This window comes from Diaphorina citri, unplaced genomic scaffold (genome assembly GCF_000475195.1).
Source record: "Diaphorina citri unplaced genomic scaffold, Diaci psyllid genome assembly version 1.1 scaffold239, whole genome shotgun sequence".
Classification (NCBI taxonomy): domain Eukaryota; kingdom Metazoa; phylum Arthropoda; class Insecta; order Hemiptera; family Psyllidae; genus Diaphorina; species Diaphorina citri.
Window position 1 is genome coordinate 210335 of NW_007377676.1, and position 24986 is coordinate 235320.

At 34.8% G+C, this 24986-nt stretch overlaps 3 protein-coding genes and 1 long non-coding RNA gene across 4 annotated transcripts in view; 2 read left to right on the forward strand and 2 right to left on the reverse strand.

The window, feature by feature from the left end:
- Positions 1-6373, forward strand: part of LOC113466275 — a 29965-nt gene extending 23592 nt beyond the window's left edge. Inside the window, exons 2-3 of the mRNA XM_026821538.1 lie at positions 5920-5976; positions 6288-6373. Of these exons, the coding sequence (XP_026677339.1) occupies positions 5920-5976; positions 6288-6373 (143 nt within the window). The remainder of the gene's footprint in view (positions 1-5919; positions 5977-6287) is intronic.
- On the reverse strand, positions 1500-5318 carry LOC103506495 (probable nuclear hormone receptor HR3). The gene has a single exon (XM_008470883.3). It carries the CDS (start codon positions 4955-4957, stop codon positions 3605-3607), a length of 1353 nt encoding a protein of 450 aa, XP_008469105.1. The 5' UTR covers positions 4958-5318; the 3' UTR covers positions 1500-3604.
- Positions 6374-10473: 4100 nt separating the features above from the next.
- LOC103506499 (sodium-dependent dopamine transporter-like) lies at positions 10474-21998 on the forward strand. The gene is made up of 12 exons (XM_026821539.1): positions 10474-10654; positions 11101-11319; positions 15471-15602; positions 15972-16206; positions 16592-16725; positions 17461-17600; positions 19092-19189; positions 19230-19333; positions 20466-20597; positions 20686-20705; positions 21039-21179; positions 21990-21998. Exons 1-12 carry the CDS (start codon positions 10588-10590, stop codon positions 21996-21998), a joined length of 1431 nt encoding a protein of 476 aa, XP_026677340.1. The 5' UTR covers positions 10474-10587.
- A 200-nt stretch (positions 21999-22198) lies between these two features.
- LOC113466277 lies at positions 22199-22773 on the reverse strand. The gene is made up of 2 exons (XR_003390723.1): positions 22662-22773; positions 22199-22462 (listed from the first exon to the last, which is right to left on the reverse strand). It is a non-coding gene; the product is annotated as an uncharacterized LOC113466277 (long non-coding RNA).
- Between the last annotated feature and the right edge of the window lie 2213 nt (positions 22774-24986).

Sequence of the window (24986 nt, forward strand, 5' to 3'; positions counted from 1 at the left end):
CGAGTATTATAGAGATCAAATACGAGTAATATCTGCGTACGTACTCTAGAGTTCTAGTGTCTACGTGTTTTGACCTATAAAATATACTCATCCCTTCCGCCCTGCGATCTTTTTATTTATTTGATAAATTCCATTGTCATACCGCTTTATTAAATTCTACAGGGTCTTCGGATTTTCCCGATGAAAACTTTCAATGCAGATAATTTATATCGATTGGTTTGTTTATTAGAAAAATACAATGAAATTCTTTTGAAATGTGAAAGAAGGAAAAGCGGAAAAGAACCGCATGGCACGGAAAGATGCTGTTAATGATCAGCGAGTAAATAAAAGGCGGTAAAGAGCGAAAGAAATTGTGGAGGAAAAAGTACGGAATAGAAGAATAATAAATTCATTATTGAAATTTATACAGAAAACATAATACAGTAACAAATTAACAGCGGGCTGAAATTATTGCCCGAGGTAAGTACCTAAAAGAGGTAAAAGAAGTAGGTAGTTAAGGGAAGAAAAAGATAATGCAAAGGCTGAGGATGATATACCTATATCTAATCAGGCAGACGAAGTAGTAAAAAATCGGTTCAACTAGGTTAGGAATTTTAAACCAATACTCCAACAGTATGACTCTCTGTATTGTACCTAATACCTATTGATCTGTAATTCAATGTGACCATTTTGTTGTTAATTGATGAATCCCAAGTTTTCACCCTGTAAAGAAATATATTGTGTTTGTACCTTTGAAAGTGCGCTGAATACCGATTACTACGTTCTTCCTCATATATAAAAAAAAAGTTTTTCACAATAGAGAAGAGTAGATTTGAAAAAGAAAAACTTACCTTGACAGGCCTGCGGTGATGGGTGATCTTGATCAGCTATCATTGACCCTAGTAATTCTTTCAGAAGATTGTTAATTTCCCCAAGAAAGGCTACTGAATTTTATCATTATTTTTCGATTTTTAAGAACACTGAAATCTGCTGCCCCAGAAAAAGTAGCTTTTGTAAAGTAGTAATTTTTCGAAGATTCCTTCTTCCAAACTTGGTAAACTTGTGTAAGAATACCTACATTTTGTTTTGATGTACACAATAACCCATTGCTTGATACTAATCATGTAATATCTCATAATAGCTATGGGCTTGATGAGTCGTTGACATTTTGTTCAAGATTTTCAGGTATTGTGTTCAAATACTTTACTGGAAATGCATTCCCAAGCCAATGTGCGTAAATAACTTATAAAACTTTCACAAAGAAAAGAAAAGAAAATTTCCTTCAAGTTCAAAACATGAAAAATGCATGGATTTTTAATATGAAAAAATTTATCATTTTATTCTATGAAATTTTGTGCTCTGGCTCATGGTTTTAACAAAAAACAGTTTATCGATTAAAATGAAAAAGTTATGACCTAAAAGCTGACACAAGGTCAGCATTTTTTAAAAGGTGGTTTTTTGGACATTTCTCGGAAACGAAGACGAAGTTAGGAAAATGACCCACAGAACCTTGTTGGAAATGATGAGATCTACCTACCCTGAGCCGTTGACAGTGTTTTTCTGGCGCACCTTGTATAATTTAGGTACACGTATTCTTACTTAGGTAAATGTTGCTGTGTCCAAGGGAACTTTAAAGTATATTGGAAATAAATTCAATTAGGTAGAATATTTTGTAGTTTTATGACCGAGATTTGAAGTTAGCTAGAAAATTTTCTGCTCACAGAAGATTCAAAAAGTTTAGACCCTTCTCTACACAAAAAATCTTGCTCTTAAAGGTCCTTTAGCTCTGATTTTATTGAAAAGAAAATATGTAATATTATTTGACCCTTTATACAGGCTAAGTAACTACACGTAGGTACCTGCCGTACAAAATAAGCAGGTAGATGTTTAATTTAATACGATAAACATAATTAAATAAGTTGTCTCAGGAAGATATGTAGGTATTTAATTAAAAGCTCACGTTCAAAAATGGACCTGTATGCAACATTTTAATAAAGTTTTAATTTTAAATGTTTTATGTTGTGGAAAACTAGGCTGTGATTTGAAACGAACGTTTCTTTCCTAATTTAATTTTAAATTTTTAATCAATCTTAATTTTTCTTCACTTGAATTTGCTTTTTTACAGACTGTAAATTATAGACTGGTATGCAAATTGAAAAAATAATAAATATACGTAAATCAAGGAAATAAGTAATCCTAGCAATTCAAGATCAGAAAGTTTGCTTGTACTTTCCTCCCCCTGATTTTTCCCTCAAAAAATTAAAAAAGAAAATGAAAAATAGATTTCTCCCCTGGAAACCGATTTCCATAATTGGCTCAGACTAAAGGCAAAATTGTCTTCAGTTCTATGGGCATAATTCTGTTGGCTGATTCAATAACCAAAACATGCATGTTACAACATTGAATTCAAACCAACAGTTTATTCAAATTGAAGGGTATTATTTTTCACTTTTGTTTAAAAAACTTTTGTACTATTTATAAATGCCTACATTTCTAATTAAAAAAAAAAATGAGAAAAATAGTTTAAGAAATGGCAGATGGCAGTGATTATAATGTTGTTTATGACGTAATATTATTCTGATAATAATCAATGTCACTCAAGCATTAAACAATCAAAAAGAAATAGTTAAACAAAGATGAGACAGAGATTATACCTAAATCATCAACGTGTAGGATATGGCTAATGAGAGGTAGGTACTTGAGAATTAAATTGATATTTTTAATTTTAGTGATAAATTGCTAGTTGTGAAAATTGTGGACTGAGGGACAAAGGACTGACAGAAATGTACAAAGAGCAATGTAAAAAGCTAAGTAAAATTTTATCGATGTTAGCGCGATTCCTGGCGATCCAAAAGTTATATTGGTCCCATTTTGGACGTTTTCCAGGTTTACAACCCGAATTTAATCAATTGATAAAGAGTTTTCCGTCGTTTGTAAAATCTATTAGCTAGCATTTGAACTAGGGTTAAGGAAACTTGTACCTAACTGATTTGAACAGAACAAAAGGAAACACCTACACAGATGAGTGGTAAATCTTTTCACATTTGCAAATGTTCAAATTATATCAAATGGCGAACTTTTATTTTTCCAAAGCCCATTTTTTTTTTTTTTTTTTTTTTTTTTTTTACGCGTATTGTATAAATTAAGATTTTTCACTAAGCAAACACACTCATCTTTTCCCCCGTAATATAAATATTTCAATCATCGATTGTTTGCTCCTTTTCTAAAAAGTTAAAAAAAAATCATCTTTTCTTCATCATAAACAATGCCTAGCATAAAATGTTAAAGAATTGTTCCGACCATGCCAAAAATCAGAGAACTATTAAACCCATTATTAAAAATTTACCGTAAGGAAGTAGAAGTATAAGTAGCGTGTGGCCAACCTAACGGAACATTGAAGATACCAGAGACACAGAACCAGCTCTATGTATTAACCTGGTCTCGGTACATTTCTGTCAGGGTTTTCGTCAGAATTTTATCTTAGACTCTAAATATGGGAAACTGAGAGATCACTGCATAGTTTAAAATAGGTAATATGAAAAGGAAAATAATTGCCATGTAGAACTTACCGAGGATACAAGATAAAAGAATTTATTTTGTTAGCATGTGACGTGTTTAGGAATTTTCAGCTATCCACGGAGAATAGTTCCTTGTGAAGTGCTGGAAATTCCACGTGCGGAGAAGATCGCTTGAAGTTGGACAGAGTTTCCATATGAAGAGTACTAAGTTGCCGCAGAATGGCAGATTTGGTTAATAATGCTGTGTACACTGTAACGTCACCTTTTATCGGAGAGTGAGTCCTTTCCACTTCATTCTGTAGTAGTTTGGTGATGGCTCTATGTAGCCTGCTGATTCCTAGAATATCTTTGATTCCTGACCTGTCTGGTGATAGGAGAACTACTGCTGAGTAAAGTGCTAGTTCTGTTTCCGTCATTTTCAACTCGGCAATTCCTCGGACCACTTCAAACAATAATAAGATGAGTTTCATTTCTAACGAAGAACTACTTTGTCCGTAAAATACATCTTGAGAGATGAGCATATCACCATAGAGAACACAATTCTGAGATAGGTCGTAATACCTTGACATCCTTAGTATTGCTAATTCAAAGCTGCCTGCTTTCAAAAGAACTATTTGATCGTCCTGAGATAATTTTAGGAAGCCCGGAACTAATTTCGCAAATTCAATGATTTGCTGAATAACACAAGTTAATTTCTGTGCACACTCAAGCCAAAGTTCTTCATGTGACATTCGTTTGAAATAATTTACTTTGGTTTGATCAGCTTTCTTAAACATTTCATGGATTTGATCTAATGTAAACAAACAAGATTTGGCATGTGCTTCAGCAATTCCTTTTCCTAGAAATTCTGAGATTTGGACGGGATCTGGACTCATGTTGTTTATCATGCCACCACTATCAGGGGTACAAGGTTCTATACTGACTGGACGAGGGTCATATGCTGTTGTTGTACTATCCACAAAGTCCGCACTGATGTCATATTGCAAGGTAGGGGTGAGGGGGGCATAGTAGCTAGACACTTCATGTACTCCATGGTATGAGTTATAGTTTCCAAACGGATAAAATTGATCCGTGGAGGTTGGAGTTTGAACTTGATCATACACGGAACTATCTGGTGTGATATCTGTCTGCACCCTCAACTGAGCTCTGTGATACCTCACTTCGTCTTCTACTTTTTCTCTTTGTTTTTTTGACATTCGCCCAAACTTTACTGCATCTCGAGACATACCTAACCGTAAACATTTTTGCAATCGACAATACTGACACCTGTTTCTATTGACGCGATCTACAACACAGGTTTTGTTACGCGGGCACTGATAATTCACTACCGAACTTTGACTGCGTCGAAAAAATCCTTTGCAGCCCTCACAAGTGATGACTCCATAATGAACACCGCTGCTCTTGTCTCCGCATACTTTGCACGGTATTATCTCAATCTGTGCTCGAATAGTACTCGGCATAGCACGCTCAGAAACACATATCCAACACTTGAAATATTTACACTATACCACTAGGAATTTCACAAATTTGAGTGTACAATAATTAGGAAAAAATAATAATTTAATTTATATAAAAGAAGAAGAAAATACACTTATAATATATTGTTATAAAAACTAATAAAATGTGTCGCGATTTATTTTAGGAGGGCCAACAAAAGTTCCATCAAACTTAAACTCACTCCATCGACAATCCGTAAAATTCATACCGTACTCATGTTAGACATCGTAAAGAAAGAAAGAATAGAAAGAAAGATACTGAATAAGAATTTTGATGAAGCTACACCGAATGGAAGATAACTACTAACCGCTATTCAGCACAGAGCAGGTCAACAAACCACACCGTTCTAATGTTGGTTGTAGTGAGTCACAGGTACCGTTACCCGTTATTCGGTCCTACTCGCTACACGCTACCACTTATTACGTTATGTAGTCTAGATTTATTCAGCTCAGCTGTTCAATCATTATTACCTTCCTAGTTCCTCGTCCTTATACTTCAAATCAAGCTACCTTAAATATTTCACCGTGCATTATGATTTTAGTGTCGGCTGTAAACATGATCTTCGTATACCATATGAGATATTACGCACCATGTGCATCATACATTAACATTAACACCACTATTATCTTTCCTACCTGTATATCTATACCTCTCATAAATATTTTACTAATCAAGGTACACCTACACCTATGCCTATGACCTATGAGTACGTACGCACTCGTTTCCAATTTTACATCTAGTATCGTAAAATAATATCACATAAATAAATATTATAATTCTCGTAAAATTCTTCTGCTTTGTTTCTGAAAGTCGCTGTTTTTGAATGCGTTTAGTACCTATCTCTTTTCATACGGCTAGTTATTTATTAGCTAGGTATTGTCTACTGAAATAATAATTTATTTCTATGATTTTCGTTTATTTTCAGAAAACGTGGATCTTCAGCAAGATTGTTTTTCGGAGCGGACACTCATAACCAGCCTTGGTAAGTTAGCAGTTAGCTGATTAATTTCTTTTAATTTAAATTTTAAATATCCACCCAGGTAGGTAATATCTTAAGGTCAAACTCCTGTTGCATGTGAAAATGTTCACTTCTAACATTGGATGGGTTCATTCATTGAACTGATAATTTTATTTTATTGTTTTCCCCTTGGTTTTCATTAATTTCATAGCCTACCTAGATTTTTTTCCTTCTTAAACAATAGGATGTACAGAAAGTAATTTTCCGGAAATTGCAATATGTAGTCCCAGGTAAGTGTAATCGATTTAATGACTATTTATTTGTTCTCTGGTTAGAGGATCGCTATTTTTACCCTATTTGGTACGATCCTCGATCCTTCACCAACATCATTTTAGTTGCTGATTTGCTGATTGAAGGATAATTGGCTCATAAGTTAGGGACCCAAATATATGTGTATTAAACTTATACCTTTCTATATTATTTACATAAGTTTTTATCTAAGAAGAGGGTAGCCAGTAACAATACGAATGTTGAGTGATCTCTTTTCGCTGGCTAATAATAGGGACAAAGCTCCAATAAAACGAGGTGCCATTTTATTGGAGTTCCAGAGTAGAGAAGAGAAATTAATTAAAAAGGCAAAGATATAGTAAAATTCCTTTTCAATAGTAAAGGTACGTCGTACTCTATAGCGTTATCAAATAATAAAAGTTAGCAAGAAAAATGCAGACATCAGAAAAAAAAAGGTGCGGAATTCTTTCGTATGGAAAGCACAATAAAATAAAATGATTTTGAGAAGGAAAAAAACCTCCACCTTTCTCTTCTAGCTGTCTCTATACCTATTCGTACATACATTTATGTATTTCTCCATTAATCATACATCTATAATCTACGTAGCTCCTTCAACAGGAACTTCTCAATCTCGAGGTATGCAATGTGCTAATGTAGAATTGGAATATTGGTCAATCTTTTTTTTTTTTTTTGGAACGAAGCTTTTTAAACTGTAAAATAAATACACTAAATTAAAATGGTAGGTGTAAAAGTATTTGTAAAAGTATTCAATAAGATAGGAGTGTTCATTTGCCTTAGCATAGGCTTGCCATTTCGCGATTATGTTCGCGGATTTGGCGATTTTGTTCGCGGATTTGGCGATTATGTTCGCGGATTTCGCGATTTCGTTCGCGGATTTGGCGATTATGTTCGCGGATTTGGCGATTATGTTCGCGGATTTCGCGATCATGTTCGCGGATTTGGCGATTTTGTTCGCGGATTTGGCGATTATGTTCGCGGATTTCGCGATTATGTTCGCAGATTTTTTGGTGATTTTTTTCGCGGATTTCGCGATTATGTTCGCGGATTTGGTGATTTTTTTCGCGGATTTCGCGATTATGTTCGCGGATTTGGTGATTTTTTTCGCGGATTTCGCGATTATGTTCGCGGATTTGGTGATTTTTTTCGCGGATTTCGCGATTATGTTCGCGGATTTGGTGATTTTTTTCGCGGATTTCGCGATTATGTTCGCGGATTTGGTGATTTTTTTCGCGGATTTCGCGATTATGTTCGCGGATTTCGCGTTTTTGTTCGCGGATTTGGCGATTATGTTCGCGGATTTGGCGATTATGTTCGCGGATTTCGCGATTTTGTTCGCGGATTTTGCGATTATGTTCGCGGATTTCGCGATTTTGTTCGCGGATTTTGCGATTATGTTCGCGGATTTCGCGATTTTGTTCGCGGATTTTGCGATTATGTTCGCGGATTTCGCGATTTTGTTCGCGGATTTTGCGATTATGTTCGCGGATTTCGCGATTTTGTTCGCGGATTTTGCGATTATGTTCGCGGATTTCGCGATTTTGTTCGCGGATTTTGCGATTATGTTCGCGGATTTGGCAATTATGTTCGCGGATTTGGCGATTTTGTTCGCGGATTTCGCGGATTCGCGTCCCGAATCGACATTTTGGATATTTGGCAAGCCTACCTTAGCAATCAGATATTCAGAAGCGGAAAAACAAAGTGTTTGAAATATTTACAATATATCCTCGTATTTGGTGTTGAAATATTTCTCAGTGGACTTACACGAGTTTCCAGAAACCTTTATTTATTCAGTGAAGCTTTTAGGCGAAAGAAAAGTAAACAAGAAGTTTCCGAAATCATTATCATTCTGATCGAAACCACAGAAATATAAACCTAAAATCTTTTTGATCCTACGGAATATAGAAATATGGTTAAAACATGAAGTTACATTAAAGAAAGTGAATTTCATTAAACTTTTTTAGAAGCGAAGGGTGAAAACTGTAAGGATTTGTCAAAGTTTTCCTCTTCCTTTGATAATAGAATTTGACTTTTATTTATGATGATTATGATACGTTGTACAGAGCTGACTTGCTGTGAGTGATAAACTACTTTTTTTTTCTCCATACAAGTAGGTAGCTTTGTAAAAAGTAATTGCAATTCTTACATATCTATTCTACTTTTTATCACCTCAGGGTGACAAGATAATGGAAAGATCACTCTTCTAAATTTAGTAAAATTAAGAAAAAACGAACTACGTTACTACTCGTAAGTACTCGTACCCTATGTGTTAGTTGTAGTACGTGAGTAGATACTCAAAAAAACGTGTCTCATTTTCCTCTTTCATTAGCAATAGGGTGTAAATTTCCATTAGAATTTCGAACAGGTAATACAAAAGCTCTAGCTTACACAGAATATGAGTAATTTTATTTTACATCACTTAGGTTTGGGTCACGTGTTTCATATTACTTTTTTCTAGACTTTCATAAAAGAGAGGAGGATTATTTGTATGTAGGTACCTACTTGGGATGTAGAAACATCCTTATTTTTGTAAAGCTCACTCGAGCGAACTAATTGTTATATCAAAAAATTAAATTACAGGGCTATTCAACACCCTAGGTCCTAGTTGATGTAAGGCATACGTAAATGTTAGTGGAATCAGTGAAATACTTGAGAAAATGAATGTTTAGCGATCCATGTTGGAGCTTTTTGGGCGGAAAATGTCAAGTGTAGATGGGATCCCCCATAACAAAGCTGGTAACGTGGTAACATTGCCTGGTGATAGAAGATCCGTGTTCTTCCTGAGATAAAAAACTAACAAAATGCTATATCCAGCGAGGTGATGACTAGCTTTAAAAGGGTGACTTGTGATCCTTAGTCTCAGATAAACTTTAAAACCCCTACATTATGCCTTGGATAAAAATACAACACCGAGAATCGGGGTAAAATTTTACCCTTTTTCTAACCTATCAACTTGATCTTGATTTTCCACTCGTTTGTGTGGAACAAGTGGAACTCTAAATAAAAACTAAAATGATGGAAAACTTCTTTAAATATTTCCATTTCGTGCTGGTACAAATGGCAATATTGTTTCAATGAAAAAAGCATGTCTCATTTCTTCGCACAAAGAAATTGAAAAAAAAATGGAACTTTTTATTGAGATTTTTTACAAATAAATTTCTCTTACATCACATGTTGTTGTTATTTCATATCGTACGTCATGTATTATTTTTCTCCTCGGCAACAATTCCTCTGAAGATACATTTTTCTCTTTTGTATCTATTCACATTTACAGAAGTAAACCTGGAATGAACGTAACATTTTACGTGTAAAAGAACGTTGTTTCCTTTAGGAAGGGTTGCAGCGACTTTCGTGAAAGAATTAGGAGGGATTTCTTCGCGAGAAAAGCTGTTTGTAGGCTTTTTATATCTGCTATATCTTTCACTAACCTGTAAAAGGCATATACGCATAATTATTATATCCACAGAAACAAACCACATAAATAATCCTCTTATTTAAGAGTGTATACGTACTTCTTCCTCATCCTCCTCCGCCTCCTTTTCTCCTTCTTCTTTTTGTCTGCCCTTTTCCTTTCTTTTTCAATCACACGTTGAGCAGATATTTAAATGCCTAGATAGACAACTAGGTAATCTATCATTTGAGAATCCAAACAATATTTTTTTCTATCTGCGCTGCCTTCAACTTGAAAAAATTGACCGAGACCTGAAGAACTGCATCGAAAGCAAAACATTGTTATTCAGTTATGTAAATATTCTAATGGATGGCGGCGAGTCATTCTCCTAATGGAAAAAAGGTTAATGACATTGCACAGACTTGGTTTGTTTTGTATAATTTGTGGATTTCTGATTAGCTCATCATGTTAATATCTTATAGATGTTCGATAATAACTATAAACAGCCATACATAAAATACGAGTAAATACAATAGATGAATACACATACCTACCTATAAGAGAAAATAATGAATTAAACCTAAAGTATTTTATACGAGTTTAATGGACTTTAGTTGTGTCTTTCTATTTTATCCCTGTTCTGGCTTTTGAGCATTTTTTGAGTCTCAACCCTGTTTTTGAATATCTCTTTGGGTCCTAACACTGTTTTTGAGTATCTGTTTGGGTCCTAACACTGTTTTTGAGTATCTGTTTGGGTCTCAACCCTATTTTTGAGTATCTGTTTGGCTCTCAACTTTTTTTTTTTTTTTTTTTTTTAGACGTTCCGCCCCGTCAAAACACAAGTGTCCTACTACGGAAAATCGTTTCTACACCGAGTTGCTCACAGATTTCTGGGTTGTCACAATGAACGCCAGAACACACTCAACACGAGTTTCGATATGCCGGACAATTTTGTCGAATCAGACCGATCGGAACGGTCAATTGATTCGGCCGATGTTATCGAAAGTAAGTTTTTATCATCGAATATTATTATTTTTTTTTTCTAGACTGCGGATTTAAAGGGACTTTTCAGTCTCATTCTAGCATTATAAACAGGGTGTATTCTATTATATAATTGTCCAAATTCGAAAATCTAATGGGCAGGACTACAGTCAGAGTTTACACTTGGTTTAACTTAAACTCATGAGATTAAGCAATCTCATTGGTTGATTGTAAAATTTGAATTAAAATTCATCAAAAATAAGCTTAACTTACCCTAAGTTTAAACTGAGCTTGTGATAAAGTTTATGACTTTATTTGAACTGCCAACCTCCAGATCCAAAGTCCAACGCGTTAACCACTGCACCATTGAAGTTGTGTTAAGCATACTGAAATGCTCGTCACAAATATCGTTCCCCAATTTGAGGTTCGTTCGTTGAAAAAATTTGGTCGTCACCTTTCGTCTTTTCCAGAGGAAGTTGAAGTTCGTCTCGAATCGGGGACTGAAGACAAATACGAACTCTACGTGTTGAATGTGGACTCAAAAAAATCTTCCAAACAAGAGTTCGAACACCCGGACGGACGGGAAACTTGGGGAAGCAATGCGGACTTCCTGTTGTCCATCATTGGATTTGCGGTGGATCTTGCCAACGTGTGGCGATTTCCGTATCTTTGCTACAAAAATGGAGGAGGTGAGTGGAACCCATTTTTTACTTATTTTGTAAATACATAACGCTCCTCAGAAATATTTGGTGATGTGTCGAAAAACTCGATTTTTGTTTTATTACCTTATTTTACTAAACAATATGAGATCTTTCGATTGGTCTAGGTCTAGGAAATATATCTCTACGACTTAGTGTTCCCGAAATAACGATAGTGATATCTCTATCTTAAACTGTCTAGCTATTAGATGTCAAACTTTCAATTGCAATTTCCCAGAAGTTGTTGACGTATCACCATATACCTACCTACTTCTGAGGATGCTATAAGTAAAACAAGTATGTCAGTAACGAAGATGTTTTCATCGAATTCTTTCTTTTTAAGTTATAAAAACGTGTTGGTATCTAGTCACTAACTTAACGATAAGACGATAACTATGTTTGTCATGAAAACGTTTCTGAAATTTCCTTTAGAAATGGTTTTTACTCCTATAATTGTACCAAGAAGGTAGGTACATGCCTAATTGAATGATAAATTAATAATTTATTGAAACTAATGCTATTTTAAAGCACCGAGCCTTAAGCCCCAGATTACAAGTGTATCGTAGACTTCCTAAGGGGTGATTTCTTCTAATTACGAAGACTTATGTCTAATTATAATGATTTCGAGCATACAATTTTCTCTTTGTACACTGTCATATACAATACCTCTTTGTGCTCGAGCCCTGTTACCAAAGTGGTTTTTGTGTAGTTCCAGGAAAGATGAACTTGTGACATAATTCTATGCACTATGTAGGTACCTAGCTAACATATACAATACCTCTTTGTGCACGAGCCCTGTTACCAAAGTGGTTTTTGTGTAGTTCCAGGAAAGATGAACTTGTGACATAATTCTATGCACTATGTAGGTACCTAGCTAATCACTAAATTTCCTTTCATCTCGTAAATATGACTCGGTGAAACGGAAACAGACAAAACCATATTGGAGTATGAGATGATGAAATACCTAGAGTTATCTATCTACCCACTGAAAAACTGAAACTCTCGTAATGAGGCACCTTCGAGCGTCGATAATGTGTGAGAGTAAAACCTTAGTACACCTATATTTGAATATCAGGATTCAGGAGTCCCAATCATGATAATATTCAGCATGTCGTGAACTTTTCAGCTTCAAAGGAAAAGTTTATTAAACTGCAAATAATTTAGCCTGAACAACAAAAGAGTAAACGTACAAAATACAAACAAGAAAAACACACTGTGTTCTGACATCAAACGACAAAAAGTTAACTTTTTTATTTCATTTTACTCCCTGTCACTATCTCAAAAGAGAGTATGTGTTAGATTTAAACGGTCGATTTTGCTCTCGTTCGATGGTGTGGAAGTTTGGATATCAAAACACAATATTAAATAATGTCACGCAGAAAAGTAGAGATACCTATTTAACAAGTGAGAATATTGGCATTTTAGATGGATTTTTTCGTTGTTTACTATTTCCGCTCACTTTTTAAAAGCATGTTGCCTAATAAAATGAACTTTTATAACTAGCAACAAGTTGTGTCTTCTTAGCTCCATATAGGTAAATATTTTTTTTTTTTTCCTACAATATTTTGAATTAGGAATGAAAAAGCACAGGGAGTTCAGGACAGAATAATGCTCGCACAAAATAATAAACAGACAATATTATATGTATAAAGTATCCCTTGCTGCTCAAAATCTTGTTACCTAAATAAAGTATTATACCGAGTTTTATAATAATGATTGGATTAAATCCCAGAGATGAGAACAAAATAAACTCAGAGAAAGGTATACAAGAGGGTTTATTGTATACAATCATTAAATCTTAAGAAGGTATTTCGTTAACAAGGAATGAAAGCTCTTTAAATAAAATTCAAAACGAACTGTTCGCATTATACCTACCAATTTTACAGAAAATTTGACAAGCAGGAATCTTTTACGTAGGATAACTTTGTTTTTGAGGATTTATTGTATACAATCATTAAATCTTAAGAAGGTATTTCGTTAACAAGGAATGAAAGCTCTTTAAATAAAATTTAAAACGAACTGTTCGCATTATACCTACCAATTTTACAGAAAATTTGACAAGCAGGAATCTTTTACGTAGGATAACTTTGTTTTTGCTTTATCATCGTAATATACCTGTGACTACTTTAAAGGATATCCGGAATGAACCGGACTAAAATGAAGAGTACTTGCTTGTTCAAGAAGAAATTGTTAAAAGTTGGAATTTGGAAATTTTTACTACGCGAAAGACAAAGTAGGTACCCTTACATAAATCGAAAAGTATCGAATAGCTACGAGTATAATTTGTTAATAACCTAAAGGGATCGATCTAGAAATTTTTGTAGGTCTAGGATATTTGATAACACTGCTAACGTAATTGATAAGTAAGTTTAAAGATTGAAGTGTTAAAATACAAAGAAATTGTTAAAAGTTGGAATTTGGAAATTTTTACTACGCGAAAGACAGAGTAGGTACCCTTACATAAATCGAAAAATATCGAATAGCTACGAGTATAATTTGTTAACCTAAAGGGATTGATCTAGAAATTTTTGTAGGTCTAGGATATTTGATAACACTGCTAACGTAATTGATAAGTAAGTTTAAAGATTGAAGTGTTAAAATACGAGTAAAACGTCTTAAGCGCGAAAGAGTTTCGTTGTTTTACTTTCCTTTTACTTGAAAAAGGAACAATATTTTGAAAACACTTGAAAGTAGGATGTTGTCAAAAAGTTTTCCCATTGAGTGTGTAAATTTTAAATTCGTTAGGTAAGTATTTAAGAAAATATTTAATGAACATTAAACTTTGTGAAAGTGCGAGTGAATTAACAACACCACTTGTCACTTGGTAGGTACATGAGTTTCCTTAATAAATTTTAAATTCGTTAGGTAAGTATTTAAAAAAATATTTAATGAACATTAAACTTTGTGAAAGTGCGAGTGAATTAACAACACCACTTGTCACTTGGTAGGTACATGAGTTTCCTTAAAAACTGCAAAAGCTCCCTATAAGACCTATACTATACATACGTACCTTGAGTCAGAAACATTGTCAAAATCTTTTGAAGCTTTGTTTGCAATTTTATTTGTCACATTTAGTTATTAGATAATTTATTATTTTCTCTACAAATTCAAAAAAAAGTAAACTGTCTTTTGTACTCATTCCATTGGAAATAATAATAATAAAATACGGGAAAAGAGGAAAATTTCAAACTTTCAGTTTCACAGACACTTTCAATTAATCCACTTTCCTCCCTTCAAAGAGGTGTCATTCATTAATATTCTCCTGCATTTTAAAATGAAATTAAGCTTTTTTTGATGCTCTTTACTTTTTGGGTAATTGAACAGTCAAGTGCCTACATGCTGCCTCGTAAAATTCCATGGAATAAAGTGTAGTTTGTCGAATTTAATTGTTTATATTAAATTTAATTGTTTGGCTGTTTCATTGTAATCCTGTTAATATTGGCAGTTCAATTCAAATTATTTACTTTGATTCTCTCTTGTGAGAGAACCTATTAGACTTAGACCTATACTATACATACGTACCTTGAGTCAGAAACATTGTCAAAACCTTTTGAAGCTTTGTTTGCAATTTTATTTGTCACATTTAGTTATTAGATAATTTATTATTTTCTCTACAAATTAAAAAAAAAAAGTAAACTGTCTTTTGTACTCATTCCATTGGAAATAATAATAATAAAATACGGGAAAAGAGGAAAATTTCAAACTTTCAGTTTCACAGACACTTTCAATTAATCCACTGATTGTCACATTGGTAATAATAGTAATAACAACAATGATGATGAAAAATCAACTAAAATCTTTGATCTTTTCCTCCCTTCAAAGAGATATATGTCATTCATTCATTAATATTCTCCTGCATTTTAAAATGAAATTGGGCTTTTTTTGATGCTCTTTACTTTTTGGTGACTGAACAGTCAAGTGCCTACATGCTGCCTCGTAAAATTCCATGGAATAAAGTGTAGTTTGTCGACTTTAATTGTTTATGTTAAATTTAATTGTTTGGCTGTTTCATTGTAATCCTGGTTAATATTGGCAGTTCAATTCAAATTATTTACTTTGATTCTCTCTTGTGAGGGGGTACGCAACAGTTCAAACGGTGATTGATAGTAAAAATTTGACGAGAATTTATATGTATTTTCCAGGAGCTTTCCTTGTCCCTTACACCCTTATGTTGGTGTTTGGTGCTGTTCCCCTGTTTTACATGGAACTCATTCTCGGACAGTTCAACAGACAAGGGCCCATCAGTGTTTGGAGAATTTGTCCTTTATTCAAAGGTAAGATAATTAGACAGCAGTAGTTAATAGTTTAGACTTCTAAACTCTTCGTTAAATAAACAATTAGCACCATGTTTCTGACTTTCAGAAAGAGTTGCAACGTGGTTGGTTGAACAATGGATGCATAATAAAATTTAACTCTTTAAAAGGACGCCTAGGAATTGCAAATAGGAGACGAAAGAATAGTTTCCAACGACTTGTCAAAGTATCATGCATTTCCCAGACAGTTCTAGCCCCTAGCTTCCGTCTACCTAATTATTTCTCTCATTCTTAATAGGTATGTTATTAAAGTCTTGACACCTAAATGGAAGAAACTTGTTGCAATTCTTTGAGTGAATAATAGATCATACTGCCTGTCTTTCCGTTTAGGCGTAGGATTCTGTGCCGTCCTGGTGGCATTCTACGTTTCGTTCTACTACAATGTCATCATCGGGTGGGCGTTATATTTCCTATTCGCCAGTACGACAAGTGAGTTACCGTGGCTTAATTGTAACAATACATGGAATACGCCACTCTGTGAGGACACTTATAATCGAACCAACGGGAGTGTATTTTCCGACACTTCAGTCACGCAGCTCCACACACCAGCCTCGGAATATTTCAAGTGAGTTAAAGTTTGTGTTGTTTGTTGATTGATAAGTTTGTGTACGTGTAAAGATAATCTCGCGAAATAGGTATTTCTCAAAATGATAAATCAGACATCTCCACCAATTTACGAATATCTGCAATTGAGGCATCTCCACTAATGTTTACGGCTAAAAACAGAGTCGATACTCTCTATGCGCTATGCTCTAAGCCCCAATGGTAATTTTGTCATCTCCAACAATCTGTCAATAAATTTCATATTCAATTCTGAGTTGTGATTTTGGCATCTCCACCAATTTGTCAATGTTGCATTATTATCAAAGTGGTAATTTTGGCATCTCCACCAATTTATCAAATTTACCATTATGATTTCAGTCGTTCACATTTTACCATTATGATTTCAGTCGAGCTGTCCTAGAAATGCAATGGAGCGAAGGACTTCACGACATGGGGTACCCTAAATGGTCCTTAGTTCTGTGCGTTTTCTCAGTATACTGTATGCTCTACCTGTCCCTATTCAAAGGCGTCAAATCGTCAGGTATGAAATTTAAGGAGTCGTCTGAAAGTAAGGAGTCATCTTAAATTAAAGTAAGGAGTCTTCTAAGAGTTAGGAGTCGTGCTCATGATCGGTCTACCTTTACAAAATTTGAATTTCTAAATTGTCAAGAACAATTGAATACCAATAATAAACTTCCTTGTTCCTACTCGAATAGGGCTAAAAGGTAACTCAAGTTTAGGACTCTATTAATGCTGCTAAATTCTCAAATAAATGACGCTAAAATTTCCATCCTTGGCTGGGATCTGGGATAGAACCCGCACCCTCCAGTTTATCAGGTAACCTTGTGACAACTGCACCGTTAAGACAAGTACCTACATTTATTTCTTTCGACATTATTTCAGGTAAAGTCGTCTGGGCTACAGCCACAATGCCGTATGTCGTATTGACCATCCTTCTAATTCGAGGCCTAATGCTACCTGGCGCTCTCACAGGAATAGCCTACTATCTTCAGCGTAAGGAGTCTTCTGAGAGTTAGGAGTTGTGCTCATGATCGGTCTACCTTTACAAAATTTGAATTTCTAAAATGTCAAGAACAATTGAATACCAATAATAATCTTCCTTGTTCCTACTCGAATAGGGCTAAAAAGACTCTTAAAGTAACTCAAGTTTAGGGCTCTGGCATAGAACCCGCACCCTCCAGTTTACCAGGTAACCTTGTGACAACTGCACCATTAAGACAAGTACCTACATTTATTTCTTTCGACATTATTTCAGGTAAAGTCGTCTGGGCTACAGCTACAATGCCGTATGTCGTATTGACCATCCTTCTAATTCGAGGCCTAATGCTACCTGGCGCTCTCACAGGAATAGCCTACTATCTTCAGCCTGAGCTATCTAGGCTCAAGGAAACGCAGGTAAAGTTTATCAGCCTGAACTACCTATCTGTACAAGGAAACACAGGTAAAGTATCAGATTTTTTTTTATATAAAGAGGGTTTATAGAGGAAACTGTAACTGCTAAGGTATTATCGTCCCGAAAGTGAAGAGAGAAGGAAGACAAGATAAGAGAAAGCCAGTCGTTCCGAGAACAAAGCTCATCGCTCGATTTTTGTTTTATTACCTTATTTTACTAAACAATATGAGATCTTTCGATTGGTCTAGGAAATATATCTCTACGACTTAGTGTTCCCGAAATAACGATAGTGATATCTCTATCTTAAACCGTCTAGTTATTAGATGTCAAACTTTCAATTGCAATTTCCCAGAAGTTGTTGACGTATCACCATATACCTACCTACTTCTGAGGGTGCTATAAGTAATACAAGTATGTCAGTAACGAAGATGTTTTCATCGAATTCTTCCTTTTTAAATTATAAAAACGTGTTGGTATCTAGTCACTAACTTAACGATAAGACGATAACTATGTTTGTCATGAAAACGTTTCTGAAATTTCCTTTAACTATCTAGGCTCAAGGAAACGCAGGTAAAGTTTATCAGCCTGAACTACCTATCTGTACAAGGAAACGCAGGTAAATTATCAGATTTTTTTTATGAAGAGGTTTTAAAGAGGAAACTATAACTGCTAAGGTATTATCGTCCCGAAAGTGAAGAGAGAAGGAAGACAAGATAAGAGAAAGCCAGTCGTTCCGAGAACAAAGCTCATCTGTTTAGGATAAATTCCGTCCCGGGCGGGAACCCGCGACCCAGCGCTTACAAGGCAGACGTACGCGCTACCCTACTAGGTAACTAGGCTGACTAAATTTTCAGGAGACCACACACTTTTGCGTTTATTTTTATTTTATTTTTTATTCTTATTATTATTATTTTTTTTATTTTTTTGTGATCTCGTCAGTATAACATACCTACTCTTAATTATGTAGGTAGTTGTATCAAGGTGACAAACCTGTAGCATCTGATTCTGTTTCATGGCTACGTAAAAAATCAAGAGGAAAAGCTCGTACTTTTTTCTTTCGTAACATAAATATACGTTCGATAGCATGTATTAGGTTTATGTCGTTAATATTTTTATGAAAATACCTACTCGAGCGTACTTGTTCACAAAGAAAAACCTTTTAGTCACTTCATTAGGAAGGATGAGAGGGGGTTTAGGAAGAATCGTATTTCCACTGTAAAAATCAGTTGATTAATGAAATTTGAATAATTTGATAGTAGGTATAGGGGCAATCATTTTGTGATTTAGATTCCCATAAAAAAGAAGAATTAATTTTAATTGTGTTAAGCAAAAATGCTTGTCACAAATGTCGTTTCCCGCTTAATATACTACGCTAAATTTTATGACTTGACTTGGACTCGAACCACCAACCTCCAGATTCAGAGTCCACCTTGCTGATCACTGCACCACTGAGGTAGATTCACATAAAATAACGATCCCTTATTTCTTCGCAGGTGTGGAAAGATGCAGCCGTCCAGATTTTCTACTCTGTTGGGGCAGGATTTGGTGTTCTAGATTCAGAGTCCACCTTGCTGATCACTGCACCACTGAGGTAGATTCATATAAAATAACGATCCCTTATTTCTTCGCAGGTGTGGAAAGATGCAGCCGTCCAGATTTTCTACTCTGTTGGGGCAGGATTTGGTGTTCACTTGTCTTACGCGAGTTACAATAACTTCCACAACAACTGTTATAGGTGAGTTAGAGGGTTATATAGACCAGTGTTTCCCAACCTGGGCGATATCGCCCCCTTGGGGGCGATGGAGATTTTCATGGGGGCGATGAAGCCTTATGAGTTAGAGAGTTATATAGACCTTGTACATACATAATAAAAGTACCAAGGCAAGTACTAAGTAAAAGAAGTAGACAAGGCTTTAGCTAATATAAAATTATGTCATCAGAGAAAATATAGATACCTAGGTCTTTAAGTTTCTTTTCTTGTAAAAAAAAAAAAAAAAATAATTAATAATAATGTTAAAATACGAGTAAAACGTCTTAAGCGCGAAAGAGTTTCGTTGTTTTACTTTCCTTTTACTTGAAAAAGGAACAATATTTTGAAAACACTTGAAAGTAGGATGTTGTCAAAAAGTTTTCCCATTGAGTGTGGAAATTTTAAATTCGTTAGGTAAGTATTTAAGAAAATATTTAATGAACATTAAACTTTGTGAAAGTGCGAGTGAATTAACAACACCACTTGTCACTTGGTAGGTACATGAGTTTCCTTAAAAACTGCAAAAGCTCCCTATAAAACCTATTAGACTTAGACCTATACTATACATACGTACCTTGAGTCAGAAACATTGTCAAAACCTTTTGAAGCTTTGTTTGCAATTTTATTTGTCACATTTAGTTATTAGATAATTTATTATTTTCTCTACAAATTAAAAAAAAAAAGTAAACTGTCTTTTGTACTCATTCCATTGGAAATAATAATAATAAAATACGGGAAAAGAGGAAAATTTCAAACTTTCAGTTTCACAGACACTTTCAATTAATCCACTTTCCTCCCTTCAAAGAGGTGTCATTCATTAATATTCTCCTGCATTTTAAAATGAAATTAAGCTTTTTTTGATGCTCTTTACTTTTTGGGTAATTGAACAGTCAAGTGCCTACATGCTGCCTCGTAAAATTCCATGGAATAAAGTGTAGTTTGTCGAATTTAATTGTTTATATTAAATTTAATTGTTTGGCTGTTTCATTGTAATCCTGTTAATATTGGCAGTTCAATTCAAATTATTTACTTTGATTCTCTCTTGTGAGAGGGTAAGCAACAGTTCAAACGGTGATTGATAGTAAAAATTTGACGAGAATTTATATGTATTTTCCAGGAGCTTTCCTTGTCCCTTACACCCTTATGTTGGTGTTTGGTGCTGTTCCCTTGTTTTACATGGAACTCATTCTCGGACAGTTCAACAGACAAGGGCCCATCAGTGTTTGGAGAATTTGTCCTTTATTCAAAGGTAAGATAATTAGACAGCAGTAGTTAATAGTTTAGACTTCTAAACTCTTCGTTAAATAAACAATTAGCACCATGTTTCTGACTTTCAGAAAGAGTTGCAACGTGGTTGGTTGAACAATGGATGCATAATAAAATTTAACTCTTTAAAAGGACGCCTAGGAATTGCAAATAGGAGACGAAAGAATAGTTTCCAACGACTTGTCAAAGTATCATGCATTTCCCAGACAGTTCTAGCCCCTAGCTTCCGTCTACCTAATTATTTCTCTCATTCTTAATAGGTATGTTATTAAAGTCTTGACACCTAAATGGAAGAAACTTGTTGCAGGTGGTGTTGGGGGGGGGGGGGGGAGAAAACTCATTAGGTCCCGTCCGATTTTTTTTTTTGTCGATGCCTCACTGGGTTCCAATTTTACTCAATGTGACTACTCGGTTCCCTTCCCAGATGGGCGGTTTAGAGTGCGTCATCACTGGTCTCATGGATGAATTCCGAGTCTACTTCAAAGGTTATCCTCATGCCAGAGAAATATTCACGTGCTGCGCGATTGCTGTTTCATTTTCCGTCGCCATGATCAATGTGACACCAGTAAGTGTTTCTTTTTACGTAGGTAGCGCAATTGGGTTAGGACAGCATCAATAAAATCAACTGGTGGTAAAAATATCAGTGAATCCGTGGAAACAAACTCGAGCCATTACCATAGGTTGTAGGTAATACCGTAGGTAGATATAACCTACCTACATTCTTGGAAATAATCCTAAAAAAAAACTAAATTTAGCAAAATTTGCGTGCAAAACCTGAAAATGTTGCAAAATTTGTGTGCCAATTAGATTAGATTACGGGGTCTGAGGGAGAGAGAGAGAGAGGGGGGAGAGATTTTCTTCCATTATTTCAATACGGAAATAAACTAGCTTCATAATTAATGGGTTCGGTGAAAGAAATAGAGAGAGAGTGAGAGAGAGAAAATAAAAACACAATGAGTAAGAGAGAGGAGAGAATATTTATAGCGAGAGTGAATAAAAAAAGAGAAAATAGAATAGAAATACAAAGAATTAGAAAGAGAGAGAGAGAGAGAGAGAAAGAGAGAGAGAGAGAGAAAAGGAGTGAAAAAAGATTTTTTTACTTTTTTTTAATAAAAGAAGAAGAAGAAGAAGAAGAAGAAGAAGAAGAAGACAGATGAGAGAGAGAAAATAAAAACACAATGAGTAAGAGAGAGGAGAGAATATTTATAGCGAGAGTGAATAAAAAAAGAGAAAAGAGACTAAAGGTCTCTTTTGCCCCAACAGTCCTTTTTTTGGTCAAATTTTCAAATATTTGGTGGTGAAATTCCATGCCTTGGCTGGAATGTCAGTCCGCAGTTTCTTAATAACTACACGAGCACTTAACTGAGCTTCAAAGGCAGGATAACCTATCACCATCTTCCATCATTTTCAGGGACTGTATCATCACATCCCTAGTCAATTGTTTCACGAGTTTCTTCTCCGGTTTCGTCATTTTCACCTATTTGGGCTACATGCACCTACTTTGCAGTCTCTCTTTAGCAGAAGAAGAGACTGTAAAATTATCCCGATAAAGAGGTTAAATTGAGTAAACAGAAACAAGCTGGATATAAAATATTGGATGGTATGATTTTAATAATGATATAATTATTGTACAATGCACACAAATGAAAATAATTATGACCAAACGCAATATGAAGAACACATCAGTGAAAATTCACACAGAACAATCAAAATGAAAAATTAAGTGACATTATTGAAGTACTTATCCGGCCTTACTAAAAACCCGTATTCACAGTCCTAGGAGGCGTACTTTCCATGCTAAATCTAAGGGCAGTTTAATATCTGCTATATAAAAAAAGATGTAGTAACCTACATGTATTCAAACGCAATATGAAGAACACATCAGTGAAAATTCACACAGGACAATCAAAATGAAAAATTAAGTGACATTATTGAAGTACTTATCTAGCCTTACTAAAAACCCGTATTGACAGTCCTAGGAGGCGTACTTTCCATGCTAAATCTAAGGGCAGTTTAATATCTGCTATATAAAAAAAGATGTAGTAACCTACATGTATAATAAACGTCTCACTTAAAAAGAAGAAATTTCCTAAACAAAATGATAATTTTGATTACCTACAAAATGTCTAAGTTTCAAGTTTCAAAGGTAATTTTTTGCATTGAAAGTGTAGCATCTTAGAGGAGCTTAGAGTTTAATAAGAAGTATAAGAACTTGGGGATAAAACACAATAGAGTGCTATTTTTGTTTATAATGTCCACAAGAGACTGAAAAGTCCTTTAACCCTTGCATTTTCGCGTTTAGCATTTACCCCCGTCGCGACGGTAGATGAGGGAAATTAAAAAATTAATGAGAGCAGTCAGCAGCAGGGAGAGGAAATTGATAAGTATCCGCCTAATGAATTTACCGTCTAAACACCTTTCATATCGGAAAAAAAATCAAGTAATGAAGAAGAACAATTAATCAGAGTTAAAGCTTAGAAAATGTTCACTCATTATGTTTGACATTTATTAAAGTTTATTAAATACAAATCGATGGGTGATGATAAGTATCTATGGACTATGGAAGAATTATTAAGGTCAGCAGTCAAATTTTGCAGAAGATTAACATCATACCGAAATTAGGAAATAAGTAATGAAGTCAGTCTACATGATGATAAGTATCTATGGACTAGGGAAGAATTATTAAGGTCAGCAGTCAAATTTTGCAGAAGATTAACATCATACCGAAATTAGGAAATAAGTAATGAAGTCAGTCTACATGGAAAAATAAGACTAAAGGTCTCTTTTGCCCCAACAGTCCTTTTTTGGTCAAATTTTCAAATATTTGGTGGTGAAATTCCATGCCTTGACTGGAATGTCAGTCCGCAGCTTCTTAATAACTAGGTACACGAGCACTTAACTGAGCTTCAAAGGCAGGATAACCTATCACCATCTTCCATCACTTTCAGGGACTGTATCATCACATCCCTAGTCAATTGTTTCACGAGTTTCTTCTCCGGTTTCGTCATTTTCACCTATTTGGGCTACATGTCCTTCAAGCAGAAGATCCCCATTAGCCGGGTAGCCACCGATGGACCAGGTTTGGTGTTTCAAGTTTACCCGGAAGCCGTAGCGACATTGCCAGCCTCGAACGTTTGGTCCATGCTCTTCTTTTTCATGCTCATTATGCTTGGGATTGACTCTGCGGTAAGTAGAAAACCAGTTGTTTCCGGCACACTTAAATCAAGGGTAATAAATTGGAAAACATTAGGCAGAAAAGAACCAGGCAGTTCCTCTTATGGATGTTTCTTTTCTGCTTGGTTAAGATTATTAACTCTTTCGGGGGTGCTGGGTTCAAATCACGGCCGAGGTGGCAATCTTCTGACCTGCCTCGGTGGTGTAATTGTTTCCGGCACAGTTAAATCAAGGGTAAAATAAATTGGAAAACATTAGGCAGAAAAGAACCAGGCAGTTCCTCTTATGGATGGTTATTTTCTGCTTGGTTAAGATCATCAACTCTCCATTCGGGGGTGCTGGGTTCAAATCACGGCCGAGGTGGCAATCTTCTGACATTTTTTTTTTTTTTTTTTTTTTTTTTTAATTTTTTGCATTGAAAGTACATAATATTTGCTTAATCGTATTTATTTATTATTGTAATCCTGATTTACTTTTTAGAATTTTCGCCCAAATTTGAGATTTTTTAGTAACAATTTCTATTTTTCTCATTTTCAGCGGATAGCAATCAACATCACCCCAGAAGATGAGCATGACACCATTACCAGCATGAGCAAAGTGTCAAGATTCAAGAAAAGACATTGGCTATACGTTTAGTGAAATGAAGAATGAAGATCAAGATGAAAAATATAAATGTATATCTTTGTAAGACCATCGCTGACAAAGGTCATTTCAGCTATTTTCCATTTCCTTAAAATTTAATCTAAATTCTCTAAAAGATTTGGAGTTTTTTCAGGACTTACTAAAAAACAAAAATTGATAATAATCTTCATCGAAGCAAATGAATATATTCACAGAATATAAAACAACACAAACGGTAATGTATTTTTAATATAATAATATAAGGATAATGTTTTGTGTCCTATGTCCTATCTAACACAATATTGGAAGGCTTTTAAAAAATATATACTGACATATAAAATACTTAGCTTAGATCTTTTTTATATTTTAGTTTTTATACTACTAGAAAAAGTGTAGAACATTTTATACCTCGGAAATGTAGAGCATTTTATCAGAGGATTTTTTCCATTAATTTATTTGTTTTATTTATTTATTTTAAAATCAGCCAAGCCATTCCGGTAAGGGAAATTTCGTCCGAAATATCCGAACCGGCTGGGACGAGAACCCTCAACCTTTGGTTTCAAAGTCAATGGCATCA

What these genes read in the sequence shown, in the direction of transcription:
- LOC103506495 (XM_008470883.3), bottom strand. Translation starts at nt 4,957, where the DNA reads ATGCCGAGTACTATTCGAGCACAGATTGAGATAATACCGTGCAAAGTA.
- LOC103506499 (XM_026821539.1), top strand. Translation starts at nt 10,588, where the DNA reads ATGCCGGACAATTTTGTCGAATCAGACCGATCGGAACGGTCAATTGAT. An exon ending in AATTTGTCCTTTATTCAAAG is followed by an intron (nt 15,603 to 15,971) that starts GTAAGATAATTA and finishes CTTTCCGTTTAG; the next exon opens with GCGTAGGATTCTGTGCCGTC. An exon ending in AAAGAGTTGCAACGTGGTTG is followed by an intron (nt 20,706 to 21,038) that starts GTTGAACAATGG and finishes TTCCCTTCCCAG; the next exon opens with ATGGGCGGTTTAGAGTGCGT.